This window comes from Pleurodeles waltl, chromosome 6 (assembly GCF_031143425.1).
Source record: "Pleurodeles waltl isolate 20211129_DDA chromosome 6, aPleWal1.hap1.20221129, whole genome shotgun sequence".
In the NCBI taxonomy this organism is placed as follows: Eukaryota; Metazoa; Chordata; class Amphibia; order Caudata; family Salamandridae; genus Pleurodeles; species Pleurodeles waltl.
In genome coordinates, this window is record NC_090445.1 from 1,723,591,907 (window position 1) to 1,723,616,422 (window position 24,516).

The 24,516-nt window shown below is 43.6% G+C and overlaps 1 protein-coding gene across 3 annotated transcripts in view; it reads left to right on the top strand.

Annotated features, from left to right (window-relative positions):
* The window catches only part of ABCF1 (ATP binding cassette subfamily F member 1), a 484,546-nt gene extending 460,321 nt beyond the window's left edge, over positions 1 to 24,225 (top strand). For all 3 annotated transcript variants that reach the window (XM_069241960.1, XM_069241963.1, XM_069241962.1), the window contains one exon: positions 23,611 to 24,225. In XM_069241960.1, the coding sequence (XP_069098061.1) occupies positions 23,611 to 23,777 (167 nt within the window). In that variant the 3' untranslated portion in view covers positions 23,778 to 24,225. The remainder of the gene's footprint in view (positions 1 to 23,610) is intronic.
* The last annotated feature ends 291 nt before the right edge of the window (positions 24,226 to 24,516 follow it).

A 24,516-nucleotide genomic window follows, 5' to 3' on the forward strand; every position in this document is an offset into this window, starting at 1 on the left:
CCTATTGCATTGCAAATGCTTGTTTGTGAATGTAGTGTCCCAGTTCACGGTTCCACACAGGACAGTATCATGCTTCCAGTGTTTCATTGCGCCCTCGCCATGCAGTGTTTCACATCAAAACTTTTACTGCAATTATTACATTAATATTATCAATTATGGTGTCATAGTTGTGATGAGTGCCGTAATTTGTGGGTTAATTAGCAGTGCCTGGCGAGGTATAGCCATGAAACCGCTCGGAACCGATTCGGAGACGAAAACATCTTTCTACACAGAAGATACAGGGCTTTCGTCCCGTTCAAAACATATGCCCAAAACAGCCACTTGAACAATCCTGTAAGGGCATAAAAACATCAGAACATCTAATAGAGGAATCTGATATTCAACCCATTTTGGAGGTTGTGGGCAGTAAGCAGAGAAGAATACACATCCACAAAGAGACTGGGGAATGATTGCTTCTCCACCTCCACAGACCAAAAGGAAGCTGGCGTTGCAAGAGACTCTTGATACTGCCCCACCACCAGCAAACATGTTCATGTGAAAGGAGAAGCCATCACCTCTCCAGCACCATCACACTCCCATACCTATTCACAGGACACACGGTGGACCCATGGGACATGTAGGGATCTGACCTTATACCGTCCAATGATCCTGATCTTTACCCTACTAAACCATCACCACCAGAGGATAGTACAGTTTACACCCAAGTTATGTCTAGGGCAGCTGCATACTGTGGGGTCCAAATGCATGCAGAACCCTTGAAAGAGGATTTCCTTTTTAATACACTGTCCTCTACCCATAAACACTACCGGTGCTTACCAATGCTTCCTGGTGTGCTTAGACATGCAGACGACCTACTCAAAGAACCAGTCACAGCTAGGTCCCGACCCCACAAATTGATATAAAATAAGACCCAGTCTACATTATGCAACTACTGCCTCTAGATTCTATTGTGGTCAGTGCAGCCAGGAAGCAGGCTAATAGCCACTTTTCAGGGGATACCCCACCCCCTTACAAAGAAAGTAGAAAATTTGATGCTGCAGGGAAAAGGGTAGCTACACAAGCAGCCAACCAATGGCGTATTGCCAATTCCCAGGCCCGTTGGCAAGATATGACAGGGCACATTGGGATGAAATGCAAGAATTCTTGCAGTATCTACCCAAGGAACACCAAAAGAGAGCGTAGAAAATTGTAGAAGAGGGACAGGCTATGTTTAGATCTGCCCTACACGCAGCTGACACTGCAGCTAGCAGTATAAATACTAGTGTTATAATCCGACAACATGCATGGCTAAGGTCTTTCTTCGGGTTTTAAACCCGAAATACAGCAGGCAGTGCTTAACATGCCTTTTGATAAACCGCATCTCTTCGGACCAGAAGTAGATACTACTACTGAGAAACTCCGAAAGGATTCAGATACTAAAAAAGCCACGGGAGCCCTTTATACCACTCTTTTTCAGGGTTCCTTTCGGAAACAAGAGTTTAGGGGAGGTTTTAAATCCCAAACTGCAGAGGCTTACACCTCTCACCCAAAACAGACGCAGCAGTATTATTTAAGAGGGTCATTTAGAGGCTCTTACAGAGGACAGAACATCAGAGCCACAGGACCATTTACTGCCTCAGAGTGCTACCATACCCCCAAAACAATGACTTCCCAAACATCCCACAATCCCACACATCTCCTGTGGGAGGAAGACTGCAACAATTCCACTTTCGCTGGCAAAACATCACCACAGATCAGTGGGTACTCTGTTATCCGCAATGGTTATTCCGTAGAACTCCTCTCTACTCCACCAAATATTCCCCCTTGTTCTCAGACTCTCTCCAAAACACACTGTTCTACTAAAACAAGAGGTACAATCTCTATTGCTAAAAGGGGCAATTCTCTATACCTCCTTATACCAAAGAAGGATGGTACTCTCAGACCCTTTCCAGATCTCAGACCTCTAAATCTGTATATCCTGTCAAAACATTTTCACATGGCCACTCTGCAGGACGTCATTCCCCTACTACAAAAACACAATTAAATGACTGTTAGATCTAAAGGACGCCTACCTCCACATTCCCATACATCCAGCTCACTGCAAGTACTTAAGGTTCGTAATATCAGGCAACCGCTACCAATTCAAAGTACTACCCTTCGGCATAACAACAGCTCCAAGGGTTTTCACAAAATGTCTAGCTGCAGCCTCAGAAGACAAAACATACATGTCTTCCCTTATCTAGACGATTGGTTAATAAAATCCAGCACCATTCTGCCGTGTCAACAACACACTCAATACACAGTAGATACCCTACACACATTAGGGTTCACAATCAATTACCAGAAATCTCATCTTCAATCAGCACAGATTCAACCTTATTGAGTTGATATTCTCAATACTCAAACAGCACTAGCCTGCCCAAATCCACAGAGGATGCAGGCTTCAATACCTCACATCACAAGTCCAGGTCAATCAGACGTACACAGTAAGATTTATCATGAAACTATTGGGAATTATGTCCTCCTATAGCAATAGTACCACATGCACGACTAAACGTGAGACCGCTGCAACAGTGTCTCACTACAGTGGTCTCAGACACCGGGTCGGCTGCAGGATCTAGTGTTGTCGGACCGACAAACTTACAAATCTCTGCAATGGTGGAGTCACAACAACTTAACAAAATGGCGGCCATTTCACGACCCTGTGCCGCAGACCATAATCACAACAGATGCGTCAATGACAGGTCGGGAGCACACCTCAACAACCTAACCATGCAAGGGGAATGGGACTCAACACAATCAACTTACCACATAAACCACTTGGAATTATTAGCTGTGTTCTTGGCCATCAAAGCATTCCAACCTCAGAGCATACACAAGACAGTCTTAATAAGAACAGACAACATGACAATGATGTATTATCGGAAAAAACAAGGGGGGACACATTCATCCCAATTGTCGCTGCTAGCTCAAACAATATGGAAATGGGCAATTCACAATCAGATTCACTTACTAGTGGAATATATCCCAGGGATACACAACAAGCTAGCAGACCTAAGCAGGACGCAGCAACAAATACACAAGTGGGAGATTCACCCACAGATACTTCAATATTACTTTCAAATGTGGGGAACACCAAGAATAGACCTTTTCTCAACAAGCGGAAACGCAAAATGCCAAAACTTCGCATCCAGACACCCACACCCTCAATCCAAGGGCAATGCTCTATGGATCAACTGGTCAGGGATATTTGTTTACGCTTTTCCCCTTCTCCCGTTAATTCCATTTCTAGTCCACAAAATACGTCACACCTCTCTCACCATGATACTCATAGCTCCCACGTCAACACTGGTAGACAACACTTCTGGATCTGTCAGTAGTGCCCCATCACAAACTTCCAAACAGACCAGATCTGTTAACTCAGAACAAAGGGCAAATCAGGCATCCCAATCCCAGTGTACTCAACTTAGCGATTTGGCTCCTGAAGTCATAGAGTTTGGATATTTACACCTTCCACAAGAATGTACAGATGTTCTAAAACAAGCATGTAAACCAGCAACCAAACAATGTTATGCAAATAAGTGAAAACAGTTTGTATACTACTGCCAACCTAGAAATATAGATCCACTTAAAGCATCTGTACAGGATATAGTGTGCTGTTTGCTTTATTTACAAAAAGCAAACCTGTCTTTTTCCTCTATTAAAATTCATTTAACAGCCATATCAGCGTACCTACAAACCATACAACATACTTCTCTCTTTAGAGTTCCTGTCATTAAAGCATTTATGGAAGGACTTAAACGCATTATTCCACCCAGAACTCCAACAGTTCCTTCATGGAATCTGAATATTGTACTCGCAAGACTAATGGGTCCAACATTCGAGCCCATGCACACTTGCCCTCTTCAATTTCTCACGCGGATGGTTGCTTTCTTAGTAGCAATCACTTCATTAAGAAGAGTAAGTGTAATTCAAGCATTTACTCTAGAGTAACCGTTCTTCCAAGTACACAAACAAAAAAGTAGTACTTAGGACAAACCCAAAATTCTTACCTAAAGTGGTTTCACCTTTTTACATTAATCAATCAGTGGAATTGCCAGTCTTCTTTCCACATCCAGACTCTACTGCTGAAAGAGCTCTACACACTCCTAACCTTAAGAGAGCTCTGAGGTATTACATAGATAGAACAAAAGACTTTAGAAAAACTAATCCGCTTTTTGTTGCTTTCCAACAACCACATCAAGGTAATCCCATTTCAAAACAAGGATTAACTAGATGGATTGTGAGATGTATTCAAACATGTTACCTTAAGGCAAAAAGGCAACTATTAATAACTCCAAAAGCACATTCCACTAGGAAAAAGGGTGCTTCTATGGCATTCTTAGGAAATATACCTATGGCAGAAATATGCAAAGCTGCCACATGGTCCACACCACATACATTCACAAAGCATTGCTGTGTGGATATTTTATCAAGACAACAAGCAAATGTTGTACAAGCGGTCTTAAAAACGTTATTTCAAACAACTTCAACTCCTACAGGCTAGCCACCGCTTTTTGGGAGGACTAACTTGCTTTGTAGTTTATGCATAGCATGTGTATCTGTAGCTACTCATGCCATTGAACGGAAAATGTCACTTACCCAGTGTACATCTGTTCATGGCATGTAGTGCTGCAGATTCACATGCACCCTCCCTCTTCCCCGGAAGCCTGTAGTTGTTTTACGTTTTTTAATATTTGTACATATTTATATACATTTAGATTTGCATGGACATCTCTTTGTATTTCTATACTCTATCACTCCTTCCTTCACCCTCTGCGGGAAAACAGTCTAACAATGGAGTCGATGCCCATGCGGAGTCACTCGATCCCATGACTCCGAAAATACTTTTTCGAAGAAAAACAACTTGTAACACCCCGAGCTGAACACTAGAAGTTGGAAAAGCTATGCATAGCATGTTAATCTGCAGCACTACATGCCACGAACAGATGTACACTGGGTAAGTGACATTTTCCATATATATATGTATACATAAATATATGTTCGATGGCATATGTCGCTGCAGATACACATGTTGAGCACAGTCCGCTGCCTGGTGTTGGGCTCGGAGTATTACAAGTTGTTTTTCTTCGAAGAAGTCTTTTTTGGTCACGGGACCGAAGGACTACTCCCTCTTCGGCTCCATTGCGCATGGGCGTCGACTCCATCTTAGATTGTTTTTTTCCGCTGTCGGGTTCGGACGTGTTCCTTTTCGCTCCGTGTTTCGGTTCGGAAAGTTAGTCAGAATCTCGGAAGAAAGCGTCGGTATTGTTCCGTTCGGTATCGGGATAGTTAGGTACATCGACACCGATCATCGGAAGACTTTGGGGTAGCTTTGATCCCCCATCGGGGCCTGGTCGGCCCGACCGCGTGTGACGCCGAAGCCGATGGAACGGACCCCGTTCCGTTTCTGCCCAAAATGTCACAGTAAGTATCCTTATACAGATCAGCACTTGGTCTGTAACTTGTGCTTGTCCCCCGAGCACAAGGAGGATACCTGTGAGGCCTGTCGAGCCTTCCGGTCCAGAAAAACACTCCGGGACCGAAGAGCCAGGCGTCTACAAATGGCATCCACGCCGACAAAACAACGTTTCGACGACGAAGAGGAAACATTCTCGGTTCCGGACTCAGAATCCGGAGACTCCGACGTCGAACAACAAACAGTGAGTAAGACGTCGAAAATAAAGACCATCGAAAAAACAAAAGCCCAGGGGACGCCACTGCCAACAGGCCATGGCTGAACCCATAAAACCGGCGACCCGTCGAAGGCGCCGAAAAAGGGCACGCCCATAGCGAAGACACCCGACTCCATGGAGCAACCTCGGAGCCGAGATAGCGGCTCCGAGAAGCAAAAACAAGATGCCGGCACCGAAAAACATCGGCACCGAGACACACTGCCGAAAGCCACAAAAATTCAGTCGGTACCGAAGCCGAAAAAAGATTCTCTCTCGGCGCCGAAAAGTTCCACACCTCCTTCCTACACAGAGGAACAAGGAATAAGTGGCCAGATGCACAGATTTGGACAAGAGCTCCAAAGTGTAGAATCAGACTACACACAAAAGAGACTGTACATCCAACAAGACACAGGGAAGATAGCAACCCTTCCCCCAATAATGAGAAAAAGAAGGATCGGATTTCTCAAGGATGACGCACAACCACAAGCCAAAGTGGTTAAAAAAGTCACGCCTCCGCCCTCTCCACCACAACAGGCATCGCCGACACAAACTCCGCCACAAATGCACTCACCAGCGCAAACTACTAGAAGTCAAAATAATCAGGATCAAGACGCTTGGGACTTATACGACACCCCAGTGCCGGACAATGATCCCGATTCATACCCCACAAAGCCGTCACCGCCAGAGGACAGTACCTCATACTCGCAACTGGTGGCTAGGGCAGCAGAATTCCACAATGTCCAACTGCATTCCGATCCTATAGAGGATGATTTTTTATTTAACACCCTCTCGGCTACACATAGCCAATATCAATGTCTCCCAATGCTACCAGGGATGTTACGGCACGCAAAACAAATTTTTGAAGAGCCCGTAAAATCAAGAGCCATCACCCCAAGGGTGGATAAGAAATATAAACCACCACCCACAGACCCAGTGTTTATTACTTCGCAGTTACCACCTGACTCCGTAGTAGTAGGGGCAGCTCGCAAAAGAGCAAATTCCCATACATCTGGCGACGCCCCACCTCCGGACAAAGAAAGCCGAAAATTTGATGCGGCAGGAAAAAGAGTCGCATCACAGGCAGCCAACCAATGGCGCATCGCAAATTCTCAAGCGCTGCTAGCCCGATATGACCGCGCACACTGGGATGAGATGCAACTTCTCATAGACCATCTTCCCCAGGAATACCAAAAAAGGGCGCAGCAAATAGTTGAAGAGGGACAAACGATCTCGAACAATCAAATCTGCTCTTCAATGGACGCAGCCGATACTGCAGCAAGAACAGTCAACACTGCTGTCACCATAAGGAGACACGCATGGCTCCGCACTTCAGGGTTCAAACCTGAAATCCAGCAGGCTGTCCTTAATATGCCCTTCAACGAAAAACAACTTTTTGGCCTTGAAGTGGACACAGCCATTGAAAAACTTGAAAAAGGACACAGACACGGCCAAAGCCATGGGCGCACTCTACTCCCCGCAGAGCAGAGGCTCTTTTAGAAAAACTCCATTTAGAGGGGGGTTTCGTGGCCAACCCACAGACACCACCAGCCAACAAACAAGAACCACACCCTATCAGGGTTCATTCCAAAGGGGAGGTTTCAGGGGATATAGAGGGGGTCAATTCCCAAGGAGTAGGGGAAAATTCCAAACTCCAAAAACACCTCCACCTAAACAGTGACTTTCAAGTCACACAACCCCTTCACTCAACACCAGTGGGGGGAAGACTAAGCCAATTCTACCAATCTTGGCAGCAGATTACAACAGACAATTGGGTACTAGCAATAATCCAACATGGCTATTGCATAGAATTCCACAAATTCCCACCAAACATCCCTCCAAAAACACGCAAAATGTCACTACAACATTTAGAACTTTTAGGACTAGAAGTTCAAGCACTACTGCAAAAGGATGCAATAGAATTAGTACCAGTACAACAAAAAAACACAGGAGTTTACTCCCTGTACTTTCTAATTCCAAAAAAAGACAAAACATTAAGACCAATATTAGATCTCAGGACACTAAATACCTACATCATATCGGACCACTTTCACATGGTCACACTACAAGACATCATTCCACTGCTCAAACAGCAAGATTACATGACCACATTAGACCTAAAAGATGCGTACTTTCATATACCGATACATCCTTCTCACAGAAAGTACCTAAGGTTCGTATTCAAAGGAATACATTACCAATTCAAGGTGTTGCCATTCGGAATAACAACTGCACCAAGAGTATTCACAAAATGTCTAGCAGTAGTAGCAGCACATATCAGGAGACAACAAATACATGTGTTTCCTTACCTAGACGATTGGCTAATCAAGACCAACACAGTAAGAAAGTGCACAAACAACACCACATATGTCATACAAACCCTTCACAAACTGGGTTTCTCCATCAACTATACAAAGTCACACCTCGAACCGTGTCAGACACAACAATATCTAGGGGCAACCATCAACACATCAAAAGGAATTGCCATGCCAAGTCCACAAAGAGTTCAAGCATTCCACAAGGTAATAAGTGCTATGTTTCCAAACCAAAAGATACAAGCAAAATTTGTGCTAAAACTTCTAGGCATGATGTCATCATGCATAGCCATTGTCCCACACGCAAGACTACACATGCAATCCTTACAACAGTGCCTAGCATCACAATGGTCACAAGCACAGGGTCAACTTCTAGATCTGGTGTTGGTAGACCGCCAAACATACCTCTCGCTTCTATGGTGGAACAGCAACAATTTAAACAAAGGGCGGACATTTCAGGACCCAGTGCCTCAATACGTTATAACAACAGATGCTTCCATGACAGGGTGGGGAGCACACCTCAATCACCACAGCATTCAAGGACAATGGGACGTACACCAAACAAAATTTCATATAAATTACCTAGAACTGTTAGCAGTATTTCTAGCGTTAAAAGCCTTTCAACCCATAATAACACACAAATACATTCTTGTCAAAACAGACAACATGACAACAATGTATTATTTAAACAAACAAGGAGGAACACACTCAACACAATTGTCTCCTAACACAAAAAATATGGCAGTGGGCGATTCACAACCACATTTGCCTAATAGCACAATTTATTCCAGGGATCCAAAACCAACTAGCAGACAACCTTTCGCGAGATCACCAACAAGTCCACGAATGGGAAATTCACCCCCAAGTTCTGAACAATTACTTTCAAATTTGGGGAACACCCCAGATAGATTTGTTCGCAACAAAAGAAAACGCAAAATGCCAAAACTTCGCATCCAGGTACCCACACCGCGAATCACAAGGCAATGCTCTATGGATGAGTTGGTCAGGGATATTTGCATACGCTTTTCCCCCTCTCCCTCTCCTTCCATATCTAGTAAACAAATTGAGTCAAAACCAACTCAAACTCATACTGATAGCACCCACATGGGCAAGACAACCTTGGTATACAACTCTACTAGACCTTTCACTAGTACCGCATGTCAAACTACCCAACAGACCAGATCTGTTAACACAACACAAACAACAGATCAGGCATCCAAACCCAGCATCATTGAATCTAGCAATTTGGCTCCTGAAATCCTAGAATTCGGACACTTAGACCTCACACAAGAATGTATGGAGGTCATAAAACAAGCTAGAAAAGCTTCCACTAGACACTGCTATGCATCTAAGTGGAAAAGATTTGTTTGCTACTGCCATACCAATCAAATCCAACCATTGCATGCCTCTACAAAGGACATAGTGGGATACTTACTACATTTGCAAAAAGCAACCCTCGCTTTTTCATCTATAAAAATACACCTCGCAGCAATATCTGCTTACCTACAAACTACTCATTCATCGTCTCTATTTTGAATACCAGTTATTAAAGCATTCATGGAAGGGCTAAAAAGAATTATACCACCAAGAACACCACCAGTTCCTTCATGGAACCTTAACATCGTCTTAACAAGACTCATGGGTCCACCTTTTGAACCCATGCATTCCTGTGAAATGCAATATTTAACGTGGAAAGTCGCATTTCTCATTGCAATCACATCCCTCAGAAGAGTAAGTGAAATACAGGCATTTACCATACAAGAACCATTTATTCAAATACACAAAAATAAAATAGTTCTAAGAACAAATCCAAAATTTCTACCAAAAGTAATCTCACCATTCCATTTAAATCAAACAGTAGAATTACCAGTGTTCTTCCCACAGCCAGATTCCGTGGCTGAAAGGGCACTACATACATTAGACATCAAAAGAGCACTAATGTACTACATTGACAGAACAAAGTTAATCAGGAAAACAAAACAACTGTTCATAGCTTTTCAAAAACCACACATAGGAAATCCAATCTCTAAACAAGGCATTGCTAGATGGATAGTCAGATGTATTCAAACATGCTATCTTAAAGCCAAGAGAGAATTGCCTATTACACCAAAGGCACACTCAACCAGAAAGAAAGGTGCTACAATGGCCTTTCTAGGAAACATTCCTATGAGCGAAATATGTAAGGCTGCAACCTGGTCTACGCCTCATACATTTACTAAACACTACTGTGTAGATGTACTAAATGCACAACAAGCTACAGTGGGCCAAGCTGTACTAAGAACATTATTCCAAACTACTTCAACTCCTACAGGCTAAACCACCGCTTTTAGGGGAGGTAACTGCTTTATAGTCTATGCTCAACATGTGTATCTGCAGCGACATATGCCATCGAACTGAAAATGTCACTTACCCAGTGTACATCTGTTCGTGGCATTAGTCGCTGCAGATTCACATGTGCCCTCCCGCCTCCCCGGGAAGCCTGTAGCCGTTTAGAAGTAAATCTTAAATCTTAAACATTTGTACATTTGTAAATAATTATTATAAACTTTTTATGTACATACGTATTCACTCCATTGCATGGGCACTATTTATAGCAAACAACTCCAGCCTCACCCTCTGCGGGGAAAACAATCTAAGATGGAGTCGACGCCCATGCGCAATGGAGCCGAAGAGGGAGGAGTCCTTCGGTCCCGTGCCCAAAAAAGACTTCTTCGAAGAAAAACAACTTGTAATACTCCGAGCCCAACACCAGGCAGCGGACTGTGCTCAACATGTGAATCTGCAGCGACTAATGCCACGAACAGATGTACACTGGGTAAGTGACATTTTCAATATGTTTGGTGGCGTGTGTAGCTGCAGATACACATGCTGTGCATTATCCTGCCATCTAGTGTTGGGCTTGGAGTGTTACAAGTTGTTTTTCTTTGAAGAAGTCTTTTCGAGTCACGAGACAGAGTGCGTCCTCCCTTTCGGCTCCATTGCGCATGGTCGTAGACTCCATCTTAGATTGTTTTCTTTCCGCCATCGTGTTCGGACGTTCCTCTTCGCTCCGTATTTCGAATCGGGAAAATTAGCTAAATTATTGAAAATTTGACGGTATTGTTATCGTTCGGCACCGGGTTAGTGTTATTGTATCGGCACCGACATCAAGAGCACTCCGGTAGCCCTTCGGGGCTTCCGTTCTTCACCAAGGCCTGGTCGGCCCGAACACACCCGTCATCAAAGACTAATGGACCGGACCCCCTTGCGCTTCTGTCCTAAGTGTCATTCGAAGTATCCTTATACAGACCAGCACCTGGTCTGTAATCTGTGTTTATCACCTGAACACAGGGAGGATACTTGCGAGGCTTGTCGAGCGTTTCGATCGAAAAAGACCCTAAGAGATTGACAAGCAAGAAGACTGCAAATGGCGTCGACACCGAGAGAGCAACTCGACGTCTGAGAGGAGGAAAGCATTTCCATCCAAGGATCGGACTCGGACGAATCCGAAAGTGACCGAACCTCGACGGTGCAGCGAACAGTGAGTAAACCTGCCCCGTCCAAAACTCACACAAAGATATTAAAGGCTAAGGGGATGCCACCGCCAGCAGGCCATGGCTTAACCCATCGAAAAGGTGACCGGCACCGAAAAAGACCAAGGATTTGCCGAAGACTTCCGACTCCGGTCGAGATTCTGGCACCGAACGATCTCGACAGCGAGAGTTCGACTCACCTAAAGTGAGAAAAATAGCTTCGGAAGCGAAAAAGACTATATCTGAAACCTCGGTACCGAAAAAAGCGGCTTCAGAGCCGAAAAGAAGCTCTTACACAGAAGAGCAAGGACTTTCCAGCCAAATGAAGGAAAGACATAGATTTGAGCAGGAATTAAGTATTTCAAGAACCGGACACAAAGGAGGTTACATATCCAGAAAGAGACTGGAAAAATACAAACTTTACCTCCAATCAAATCTAAAAGGAAACTTGCATTTCAGGAGACAGAAATGCATACTAAGGCAAAGGTGGTTAGAGTCAAATCCCCACCACCAAGTTTTCACCACAACCGTCCCTACCGCACTCACCACAACTGTAACCAGTGGGAACACCTCCAATGCAGTCACCCACACATACAGGGATGACACAGGATGATGCTGATGCATGGGACTTATATGATGCACCAGTATCGGATAACAGTCTGGATTGTTATCCAACAAAGCCGTCACGTCCAGAAGACAGTACTGCATATGCGCAGGTACTATCCAGGGCAGCTACGTTCCACAACGTAGCAATGCACTCAGAGCCAATAGAGGATGATTTCCTGTTTAACACCTTAGCATCCACCCACGCTCCCTATCAGTCTACTAATGCTCCCGGGTATGCTCAAACACGCAAAACCAGTTTTCCAGGAGCCAGTTAAAGGAAGGGCTATCATGTCTAGGGTGGAGAAGAAGTACAAGCCTCCCCCAACAGATGCTGTGTTCATAACACAACAACTTACACCGAACTCTGTAGTTGTAGGAGCAGCAAGAAAGAGAGCAAACTCTCAATCGTCAGACGCTCCACCACCTGACAAAGAGAGCAGAAAGTTTGACGCTGCGGGCAAACGAGTAGCAGCACAAGCAGCCAATCAATGGCGGATTGCTAATTCGCAAGCCCTACTTGCTCGCTATACGACAGGGCACACTGGGACGAGATGCAACACATCATACAGCACTTGCCCAAAGAACATCAGAAACGTGCTCAACAGGTCGTGGAAGGACAGGCCATATCTAACAACCATATAAGGTCGGCACTAGACTCGGCAGACACGGCAGCAAGAACGGGTCAACACGGCGGTAACCATTCGCAGGCATGCGTGTTTAAGAAGTTCTGGATTCAAGCCAGAGATCCAACAAGAGGTGTTGAACATGCCATTTAATCACGAACAGTTGTTTGGGCCAGAAGTTGACACAGCAATTGAGAAGTTAAAAAAAGACACGGCCACGGCCAAAGCCATGGGCGTGCTCTATTCCCCACAAGTCAGAGGCACATTTAGGAAACCACAATTTAGAAGAGGGTTTCGACAGCAAACATCAGAACCTTCCACCTCTCAAACCAGACCCACCTATCAGGCACAATATCAATGGGGAGGGTTTCGTGGTTCCTATAGAGGACAGTTCCCAAGAGGAAGGGGAAAATTCCAAGCAACCAAACCAAGCCAGACCAAACACTGACTTCAGTGTCACAAAACCCCAACACTTATCACCAGTGGGGGGGAGACTAACCGCATATTTTCAAAACTGGACACATTACCACAGACGCATGGGTCCTATCAATTATCCAACATGGTTATTGCATAGAATTCACAAAATTCCCGCCAGATGTGCCACCAAGAACACACAGGCTGTCCAAACAACACTTAGACCTATTACAAATACAGGTCCAAGCACTATTACAAAAACAAGCAATAGAACTAGTACCCAATCATCAGAAAGGAACAGGCGTCTACTCACTATATTACTTAATTCTAAAAAAGGACAAAACGTTAAGACCTATCTTAGATCTCAGAACACTGAATCTCTTCATCAAATCACACCACTTCCACATGGTAACACTTCAAGACGTGGTTCCCTTCCTAAAAAAGGAGGAATACATGTCAACATTGGATCTCAAGGATGCGTATTTCCACATTCCCATCCATCCTTCCCACAGAAAATACTTAAGGTTTGTAATGCACGGCGTACACTAACAATTCAAAGTGCTACAGTTCGGGATAACAACAGCCCCAAGGGTATTCACAAAATGCCTAGCAGTAGTAGCTGCTCACATAAGGAGACAGCACATGCACGTATTCCCATATTTAGACAACTAGTTAATAAAAAACAACACACAACAACAGTGTCTCCTTCACACGCAATACGTCATAGAAACTCTACACAAACTGGGGTTCTCTATAAATTACCAGAAATCAAATCTGCATCTATCCCAAAAACAACAATACTTGGGAGCAACACTCAACACACAAAGAGCAATTGCCACTCCAAGTCCACACGTTCCAAAATGTAAGATCAAGCATACAGTCAAACCAACACTACCCAGTAAGGTTTGTAATTAAACTTCTAGGCATGATGTCTTCATGCATAGCCATTGTCCCAAATGCAAGATTACACATGCGGCCCTTACAACAGTGCCTAGCAAAACAATGGACACAAGCACAGGGTCAACTTCAAGATCTAGTGTTGATAGACCGCCAAACACACTCCTCGCTTCAATGGTGGAACCCTATAAATTTAAACAAAGGGCGGCCATTCCAAGACCCAGTGCTTCAAGCTGTTATCACAACAGATGTTTCCATAATGGGTTGGGGAGCACACCTCAACAAGCAAGGCATACAGGGTCAATGGGGCAATCAACAAAAACAACTTCACATAAATCATTTGGAACTGCTAGCGGTGTTTCTAGCATTAAAAGCATTTCAACCACTGGTAGCCCACAAACACATCCTTGTCAAAACCGACAACATGTCAACAATGTATTATCTCAACAAACAAGGGGGGGGGACACACTCGTCACAACTGTGTCTCTTAGCACAAAAGATTTGGCATTGGGCAAGTCACAGTCACATTCGCCTAATAGCACAATACATACCAGGCATTCAGAACCAGTTAGCCGACAATCTCAGTCGAGATCACCAGCAAACTCACGAATGGGAAATTCATCCCCAGATCCTACAGGATCAATTCCTCCGCTGGGGAACACCAAACATAGACCTATTTACAACAAAAGAAAACGCAAAATGCCAAAACTTCGCATCCAGGTAACCACATCCTCAATCCAACGGCAGTGCACTATGGATCAGTTGGTCAGGGATATTTGCTTACGCTTTCCCCCCTCTCCCATTCATTCCTTATCTGGTCAACAAACTAAGTCAAAACAAACTCAAACTAATACTCACAGCACCAACCTGGGCTCGTCAACCGTGGTACAGAACACTGTTGGACTTATCAGTAGTACCTCACATCAAATTACCAAACATACCAGATCTGTTAACACAACACAAACAACAGATCAGACACCCGAATCCAGCATCACTCAACCTAGCAGTCTGGCTCCTGAAGTCTTCGAATTCGGACATTTAAATCTTACACAAGAGTGTATGGAAGTCATTAAACAAGCGAGAAAACCTACAACTAGACATTGTTACGCAAAGAAATGGAAAAGATTTGTTTGCTACTGCCACACTAAACAGATTCAACCACTACACGCCTCCACAAAGGACATTGTAAGCTACTTATTACACTTACAAAAGTCTAATCTAGCATTCTCTTCCATTAAAATCCATCTCACTGCAATATCTGCCTATTTGCAGATTACACATACAACATCACTTTTTAGAATCCCGGTCATTAAAGCATTTATGGAGGGACTAAAAAGAATCATACCCCCAAGGACACCACCAGTACCTTCTTGGAACCTTAATTTTGTATTAACACGACTCATGGGCCCACCATTCGAACCCATGCATTCTTGTGAAATGCAATATCTGACTTGGAAAGTAGCCTTTCTAATAGCTATCACATCACTTAGAAGAGTAAGTGAGATACAAGCATTTACTATTCAAGAACCCTTTATACAAATACATAAAGTGGTTTGCCATACAAATCCAAAATTCTTACCAAAGGTCATATCACCATTCCATCTAAACCAAACTGCGGAACTCCCAGTCTTCTTTCCGCAACCATACTCAGTAGCCGAAAGAGCCTTGCATACATTAGACATAAAAAGAGCACTAATGTATTACATTGATAGAACGAAACTATTTTGTAAAGCAAAACAATTGTTTGTAGCCTTCCAAAAACCTCATGCAGGTAACCCTATATCCAAACTGGGCATCGCCAGATGAATAGTTAAATGTATTCAAACTTGCTATATTAAAGCAAAAAGAGAATTACCTATTACACCAAGAGCACATTCCACTAGGAAAAAAGGCGCCACAATGGCTTTTCTTGGGAATATACCTATGACAGAAATTTGTAAGGCAGCCACCTGGTCTACGCCTCATACATTTACTAAGCATTACTGTGTAGATGTGTTAGCAGTGCAACAAGCCACAGTAGGACAGGCTGTATTAAGAACATTATTTCAGACAACTTCAACTCCTACAGGCTAAACCACCGCTTTTTGGGGAGATTACTGCTTGGTAGTCTATGCACAGCATAAGATAGGCGTATCACTGCTGGCCAGCACATGAGTACGTCTGCCCCTACGCCCAAATACAACAAAACACCAAAAGCCTTGGGTACGCCACTGCCAGAAGGCCATGGTTCGTCCCAAAAAAAGACTGTCGACCGACCTTCAGGTTTGGTGCCAAAAAAGGCCACTCCTCCATCCAATTCGGAGTCTAGTACGTCTGTAAAAAGTTCTGCCTCGGACTCCAGTAAGCGTCCTCACTCTTCGGAGTCGAAGCTTAGGCACCCTGCTTCGGAGCCGAAACAACCAACTCCATTTTCAGGACTTTAAAAGATTAAAACTTCTGAACCCAAGAAAGCTTCTTACACAGAGGAACAAGGACTATCGAGCCGCCTCAAACAAAGTTTGAAGTCAATACAGGGATCTTGCAGACCTGATGAGGACACTGAGATTCAGCCTATACTGGAGGTGGTGGGTGAGAGACCATCTAGAATCCATATACACAAAGACTGGCAGAATTGTTACTGCGCCTCCTTTGAAAAACAAAAGAAAGTTGGCTTTTCAGGAAGAATTAGACACTGTTCAACCACCAGCAAAAATTTACAAACAAAAGGAGAAACCAGTACCAGCCCCTACTTCTCCTCCTCATTCATCACAGCTTTCTTTTTCTCCTCCACACACTAGTCCACCACCGTTGCCATCACCAATGCACTTGCAGTACTCTCATGGGGATACAGTAGATCCTTGAGATTTATATGACTCCAATCCTATTTCCGATAATGATCCTGACTTATACCCCTCAAAGCCTTCTCCACCAGAGGACACTACTGCATACACGCAGGTTGTTTCCAGGGTAGCTGCTTATCATGGGGTGCTTATGCATACTGAGCCCCTAGAGGACGATTTCTTGTTTAACACTCTGTCCTCTAATCACTCTAGATATCGGTGCCTTCCCATGTTGCCTGGAATGGTCAAACATGCAGACCAAATATTTAGTGAGTCAGTCAAAGCTAGAGTAATTACTCCGCGTATTGACAAAGTACAAACCTGGTCCTACAGACCCAGACTACATCACACACCAAGTTCCTCCAGACTCAGTGGTAGTGAGTGCAGCTGGAAAAAGAACTAATAGCCAATCCTCAGGGGATGCTCCTCCACCTGATAGAGGGCAGGAAATTTGATGCTGCTGGCAAGAGAGTGGCCACACAAGCGGCCAACCAATTGCAAATTGCAAATTCGAAAGCACTTCTCGCCAGATACGATAGAGCCCACTGGGATGAGATGCAAGAACTTTTACAGCACTCCCCAAAGGAACATCAAAAGAGGGCACAGCAGATTGTAGAAGAGGGACAAGCCATAAGTAATAGTCAGATAAGGTCTGCCCTCGATGCTGCGGATACAGCAGTCAGGAGTATCAATATTGCCATTACTATAAGAAGGCATGCATGGCTACTCTCTTCTGGCTTTAAACGAGAAATCCAACAGGCAGTACTCAACATGCCTTTTGACAAGAAACACTTATTTGGGCCTAAGGTCGATACGACCATAGAAAAGCTGAGGAAAGACTCATACACTGCCAAAGCAATGGGAGCATTATACACGTCACTGTATAGAGGCTCCTTTCGCAGACCACAATTTAGGGGAGGATTCAAACCACAATCCTCTGAAGCCTCTACCTCCCAAGCAAAGCAGGGACAACAACAGCAACAATATCAGAGAGGGGGGTTTAGAGGGTCCTATAGAGGCCAATATTTTAGAAACGGAGGCAAGTTCCAAACCTCAAAACAAGCCACTACCCCATCCAAACAGTGACTTATTAACCATCCCTCAACCCCACACATCTCCTGTGGGGGGAAGACTACAGCGATTCCACTCTCACTGGCAAAATATCACCAGACAATTGGGTGTTATCAATTATCTGCAGTGGCTATTGCCTAGAATTGATCTCCACCCGTCCAAACATTCCACCACGTTACCACAAATTGTCCTCCGAATACAACGTTCTTTTACAACAGGAGGTACAATCGCTACTGCTAAAACAAGCAATAGAATTAGTCCCACATTCTCAACAAGGAATAGGAGTATAACTCACTATTCTTCCTCATTCCCCAAAAGATGGGACTCTAAGGTCTATCCTAGACATCAGGTCTCTCAATCTATACATCCTGTCAGAACACTTTCACATGGTAAATCTGCAGGACATCATTCCAGTACTACAGAAACAAGATTACATGATTGCTTTAGACCTCAAAGATGCGTATTTCCATATACCCATCCATCCAGCTCACAGAAAATACCTCAGGTTTGTCATAGCAGGACAACATTACCAAGTTAGTGTTGCCATTCGTCATAACAGCTCCAAGAGTATTCACAAAATGTCTAGCAGTAGCAGCAGCCTACTTAAGAAGACAACACATTCACGTCTTTCCATATCTAGACGATTGGCTAATAAAATCAAGCAATTTTACACAATGCCAACAACACACTGAATACGTAATAGAAACCCTACATACACTAGGGTTCACTCTAAATTACCAGAAATCTCCCCTTCAACCTGCACAAATACAACCTTACCTAGGTGCTATCCTAAATACTCAAAAAGCCCTAGCATGTCCAAATACACAAAGGATACAGGCTTTTCAAAATCTCATACCACACATACAGCCAAATCAACAATACACTGTATGATTTATTATGAAGATTCTAGGAATTATGGCATCTTGCATAGCAATAGTACCACATGCAAGACTCAACATGAGGCATTTTCAACAATGCCTCTCATAACAATGGTCTCAGGCACAAGGTCAGTTGCAAGATCTAGTGTTGGTGGACCGCCAAACGCACACGTCCCTTCAATGGTGGAATCTCAGCAACCTAATGAAGGGGCAGTCATTTCAAGACCCTGTGCCTCAGACCACAATAACAGGCGCATCAATGATAGGTTGGGGAGCTCATCTCAACAACCTTACCATTCAAGGGGAATGAGATTCCAAACAAAAGGATTTTCACATAAACCATTTAGAATTATTAGCTGTGTTCCTTGCCCTAAAAGCCTTTCATCCCCTTCTCAAGCACAAGATTGTTCTGATAAAAACAGACAACATGACGACCATGTATTACCTGAAGAAACAAGGCGGGACACATTCATCTCAACTGTCCCTTCTAGTTCAGACAATATGGAAATGGTCAATTCACAATCACATTCATCTATTAGCAGAATACATTTCAGGAATACACAATCAGCTAGGGGATCTCCTAAGCAGGACGCACCAACAGACACACGAATGGGAGATTCACTTTCAGGTACTTCAAAAGTACTTTCAAAAGTGGGGAACACCACAAATAGACTTATTCACAACTAGCGAAAACGCAAAATGCCAAAACTTTGCATCCAGACACCCACATCCACTATCCAGGGGCAATGCTCTATCGATCATTTGGTCAGGGATGTTTGCTTATGCTTCCACCCCCCCTCCCACTCCTAAACCTACTACTAGACGATGTTATGCTAACAAATGGAAAAGATTTGTTTACTTCTGTCAATCTAAAAACACTGATCCACTTACAGCATCAATACAAGATATTGTATGCTACCTACTTCATTTGCAGAAATTAAACTTAGCTTTCTCATCCATTAATATTCATCTTACTGCAATATCGGCATACTTGCAGACTATTCAGCACACTTCTCTATTCAGAGTTCCAGTTATAAAAGCCTTCATAGAAGGATTAAATCACATTATTCTCCCTATAATACCACCTGTTCCTACTTGTAATCTAAATATCGTGCTTACCAGACTCATGGTCCTACCTATTGAACCCATGCACTCTTGTCAAATTCAATTTTTGACATGGAAGGTTGCCATCCTAGGAGCTATTACTTCTTCAAGAAGAGTTAGTGAAATACAAGCGTTCACTCTTGAAGAACCTTTTTTCCAAGTGCACAAGCATAAAGTTGTACTTAGAACAAATCCAACATTTCTACCAAAAGTAGTATCTCCTTTTCACATCAACCTAACAGTGGAATTGCCAGTCTTCTTTCCATAGCCAGACTCTGGCAGAAAGCGCTTCTTCATACATTAGATCTCAGAAGAGCTCTTATGTACTATATAGACAGAACTGAACATTTTAGGAAAACAAGCAACTTTTTGTTGCTTTCCAACAACCACATAGAGGCAATCCTATATCAAAACAAGGTTTAGCAAGATTGATTGTTAGGTGCATACAGACATGCTATATCAAAGCCAAAAGACAACTGTTGATCATTCCTAGAGCACATTCTACAAGAAAGAAAGGTGGCTATGGCATTTCTAGGAAATATACCCATGGTTGATATATGTAAAGCAGCCACATGGTCAACTCCCAATACATTTACAAAACACTATTGTGTTGATGTTATCTCACAGCAACAAGCCACTGTAAGCTAAGCTGTCTTAAGGACATTATTTCAAACAACTTCAACTCCTAAAGGCTAGCCACAGCTATTTTTTGGGAGGACTAACTGCTTTTCAGTCTATGCACAGTGTGTATCTGCAGCTACACATGCCATTGAACAGAAAATGTCACTTACCCAGTGTACATCTGTTCGTGGCATGTTCCACTGCAGATTCACATGTACCCTCCCACCTCCCCGGGAGCCTATAGTCATTTAAGTTACTAACATTTGTACATATGTATATACATTTAGATTTGCATGGACATCTTTGTATTTCTATACTCTATCACTCTTTCCTTCACCCTCTGCGGGAAAACAATCTTATGGAGTAGATGCCCATGCGCAATGGAACCGAGAGGAGTCACTTGATCCCGTGACTCTGAAAAGACTTCTTCGAAGTAAAACAACTTGTAACACTCCGGGCCCAACACTAGATGTCGGAAGGGATATGCATAGCATGTGAATCTGCAGCACTACATGCCACGAACAGATGTACACTGGGTAAGAAAAAAACAAACGTTATAGCGACGTTATAATCCAGTTAACACTTCAAACCTACAAAATTCAGCAGTTGTAGTTAACTGAGCTAGATAAAACTTGCGCTTCCATAGTGCACAGCTGATGACCTCACCCATTACATCAGTCATGGCATGGTCAGTGACGTCACTGAATTAAGTGAATTTCTATGTTTTTTTTTTTTTTTTTTTAAATCTATTTCCTAACTATAACGCCCCTATAGGCTTTGCTTTTTTCAGTAAATGTCTGTTTTTTTTTTCATATATAGTAATTTTCATTACTACACGTTAATCCAACCACCACCACCACACAGCCTTCGGCCATGTGCAGGGGAGGATGCCCTCAAGACCAGACCATGCAGCCAACTCCCCCTAACAACTCAACCCCATGCTATACACAGGCCTTTGGCCAAGGCCTCTCTGGGTGTTTGAATAGATGGGAGGATGTATCTAGGGTGAGAGTGGCTGTCAGATTGTCTAGGTGAGAGTGCGTATATCAGTGTTTTAGTGGGTTCGTAGGTGTACGCGTGGGTCTGTGAGAGGGTACATAAGGGTGTGAGTGGGTGTGTAAGTGTCTGAGTGGGAGAAATTGATTAAAAGAGAAAGTGAGAGGGAAAGAGAGAGGTTTTTGTTTAGGCTTTAATATCTCATATAGTTAGAATGAGATTTGTGTTCAATTTAAAATAAATGTAATTATTATTGTAAATAAAATAACTTTTTTTATTTTTAAAAAAATAGTCTCGCTGGAACCCTCACATCTCAGTGTGTAGGTCTAGCGTGGTCCCTCCTTTATTTATTTATAAAAAAAAATTATTTTCATTTTTTGATAATGAAAAGCCCTTAAAGGCTACCTGACAATACAGGGGAAGCCATCAGTGGCTCCACGAGGGGGTCCGCGCGGCCCCCCACCAAAGTGAAGATATCCCCAGGGTGTGGGGGTCCCAGATGTGGTGGTCCATGGGTCTAATAGGGTTTTTCACTTACCTGTCACCGCTGCCCTTACCAAGTTCCTGATGTTCAGGAGTTAAACTCTGGCAAGGCACAGGTCACAAGACTGTGCGTGTTGGTGTTGGATATACTTAGAAGGAAGATTGAAAAGCAGCATTCTTAGGTGACAAGACATCTTCAGCACCTGCTCTTCTCCCGAGTTTCGAGACTGCCACAAGGGCATAGAATGTAAGTAAAGCTTGGGATTCAACTGGTTTGTACGTCTCAGGGGGGCAGATGCAGGAGTGGGTCTGCCCCCCTAGTGTAGTCCCATCTATACTGGACACATTAGGATCCTGTATCTTGGCTCCCAGTGAACCACTGGTGTTGTCTCTGGTCACTGACAATCGGTTCCCATTAGATCTGAGCTTTAGGGTTAGAACTATACCAAGCCATGAACAGTTGATATTTGAGAGACTGTATGTGCTAGAAAGATGTTACCAGCATGACCTAGTCTGACACACAAAGCAGGACGTCACCAAAAGTCTGAAGGGAGGATTTGCTCTGAACAAAATCTTGCCTTTCCAAAGGCTATTATGGCTTCATACAGCATGCACATGAGGGCCTTGTGAATTCACAGCACATCATAGTACGTTTTCTCTCTCCCTACCTTTGGCATGTCCCTTCATATGATGAAGGTAATGGACTTAATTATGGTCTCTGGATTCTGGACAGACCTTTCACCAGGGACTGGGGCGGTACAGTTCATAGTCTGTAAAATGTGCAAACTCTTCAACCACAAAATCAGTCTGTAATTCACTCTTGTGTAGAGGCCACATTTTGGCAATGGATATATTCTCTGCCTTAATACGTGACTTGAAGATTTGTCTGCCTTTAAGTGTCACGATCCTCGTTAAAGATGGGTCATGGATTGACCAAATAGAACCTTCACGGATCAAGCACACGGGTGGCATTTTGGGAGCAAGCTCACTTAATGTGCCCAACATGTGACCAGGTTTCTAGATTCCCTGCTCTACCGTCTGGTCAGATTGAGTCAAAGGACAATGAGCAGCTCATGTCCAGTAAGCACAGAGGAGGGCGGTGGTTGCTTTTGCATTGATGGAAAAAATGGTGTGTGCACAGAGAAAAATGTAAGCCTCTACAACTGTACATTGAAAATCAGCTGTTCTTGTCACATGGCTCTTGATTACGTTTCCTCCAGGCCTGACTAACCACCTGTGACTGGAAGCTCATCAAGTACAGCCATGTTTCCCTGTTTTTAGTTTCACATGCCATCCACATATTCTTACCCAGATATGTAGAACTGTATCTTCCGAACGCCCCGATATTCATATGAGTGGCTTGGTACGAAGAGAAACTAACGTTTTGAGCCAATGTTAAGTTGTTAGTCTTCATCGTAGATGCAGCGTTCCGAGTTGACCCTATTTTGTCTTTTAAAAAAATGACTATTATTGCTCCAGCCATTAAATAGCTGCCTAGTATGAATTTAAAAGAACACTACTGCAAAACTATTGACCTCTGGCTGTAGCTCCCCTTTCACTGCTTTGCTCTTTTCTTCCCAGCGGTGATCGTGGTGAGCCATGATGCCCGGCTGATCACAGAAACCAACTGCCAACTCTGGGTGGTGGAAGAGCAGACCGCCAACCAGATCGAGGGCGATTTTGAAGACTACAAGCGGGAAGTGCTGGAGTCGCTGGGAGAAGTGATTGTCAACAAGCCACGGGAATGATTGTTCACCATGTGCAACTGGCTGATATGAGAGAGACAAGAACTGCCTCCTGCGGGGGCGAGGAGAAAGAAGCATACCCAACCAACATGGCCGACATGATAGCTGTTTCGCAGCCATTGCCCGGCATCTGCTGCATTCACACTAGTGGATTGTACAAGTGAAGGAGGCTAAGCTGGGTGGGGGGAGCAACATGGGTTTATTTTTAACCTAATTCTGCAATGAAATAACAAGCGAAGGGCAAGCAAATATATATTTATAAAGTGTTTTGTATCTGACTCCGCAGAGCTGTGTTTGGGTCTTGGCAAAGGTTACCATGTGGCCACCGGCCTCACTAATGCTGAAATGTTGGACTTCCATCATGTGAGATATTGAAAGATGTGACTAAAACAAAAAATATAACATGGAATGTCTGTTTTATTGAGAAATTAAAAAGTTTTCCACAGCTGCACATGCTTGGTCAGTGTTTCTCTTCACATGTCTTTTAGCCATCTTTAATGCTATTGATCACCAGCCTTTTTGACTCATTGTCTGTGTGGAGTTAGGGGCAATGGCACATTCTTTATTTTCATCCTTCTGAACAGCCAGCTAATTCTACTGCGTCTCATAGCTCAGGACCCAAGACATTTATTCTGGGTGCTCCACATATTTCCCCTCTTTCTACGATTTAATTTCACTTGTACCTAAGGCCTCTAGCAGCTCTGTTACAGGAGTCTCATGTTACCACCTGTGAGTGTGCGCG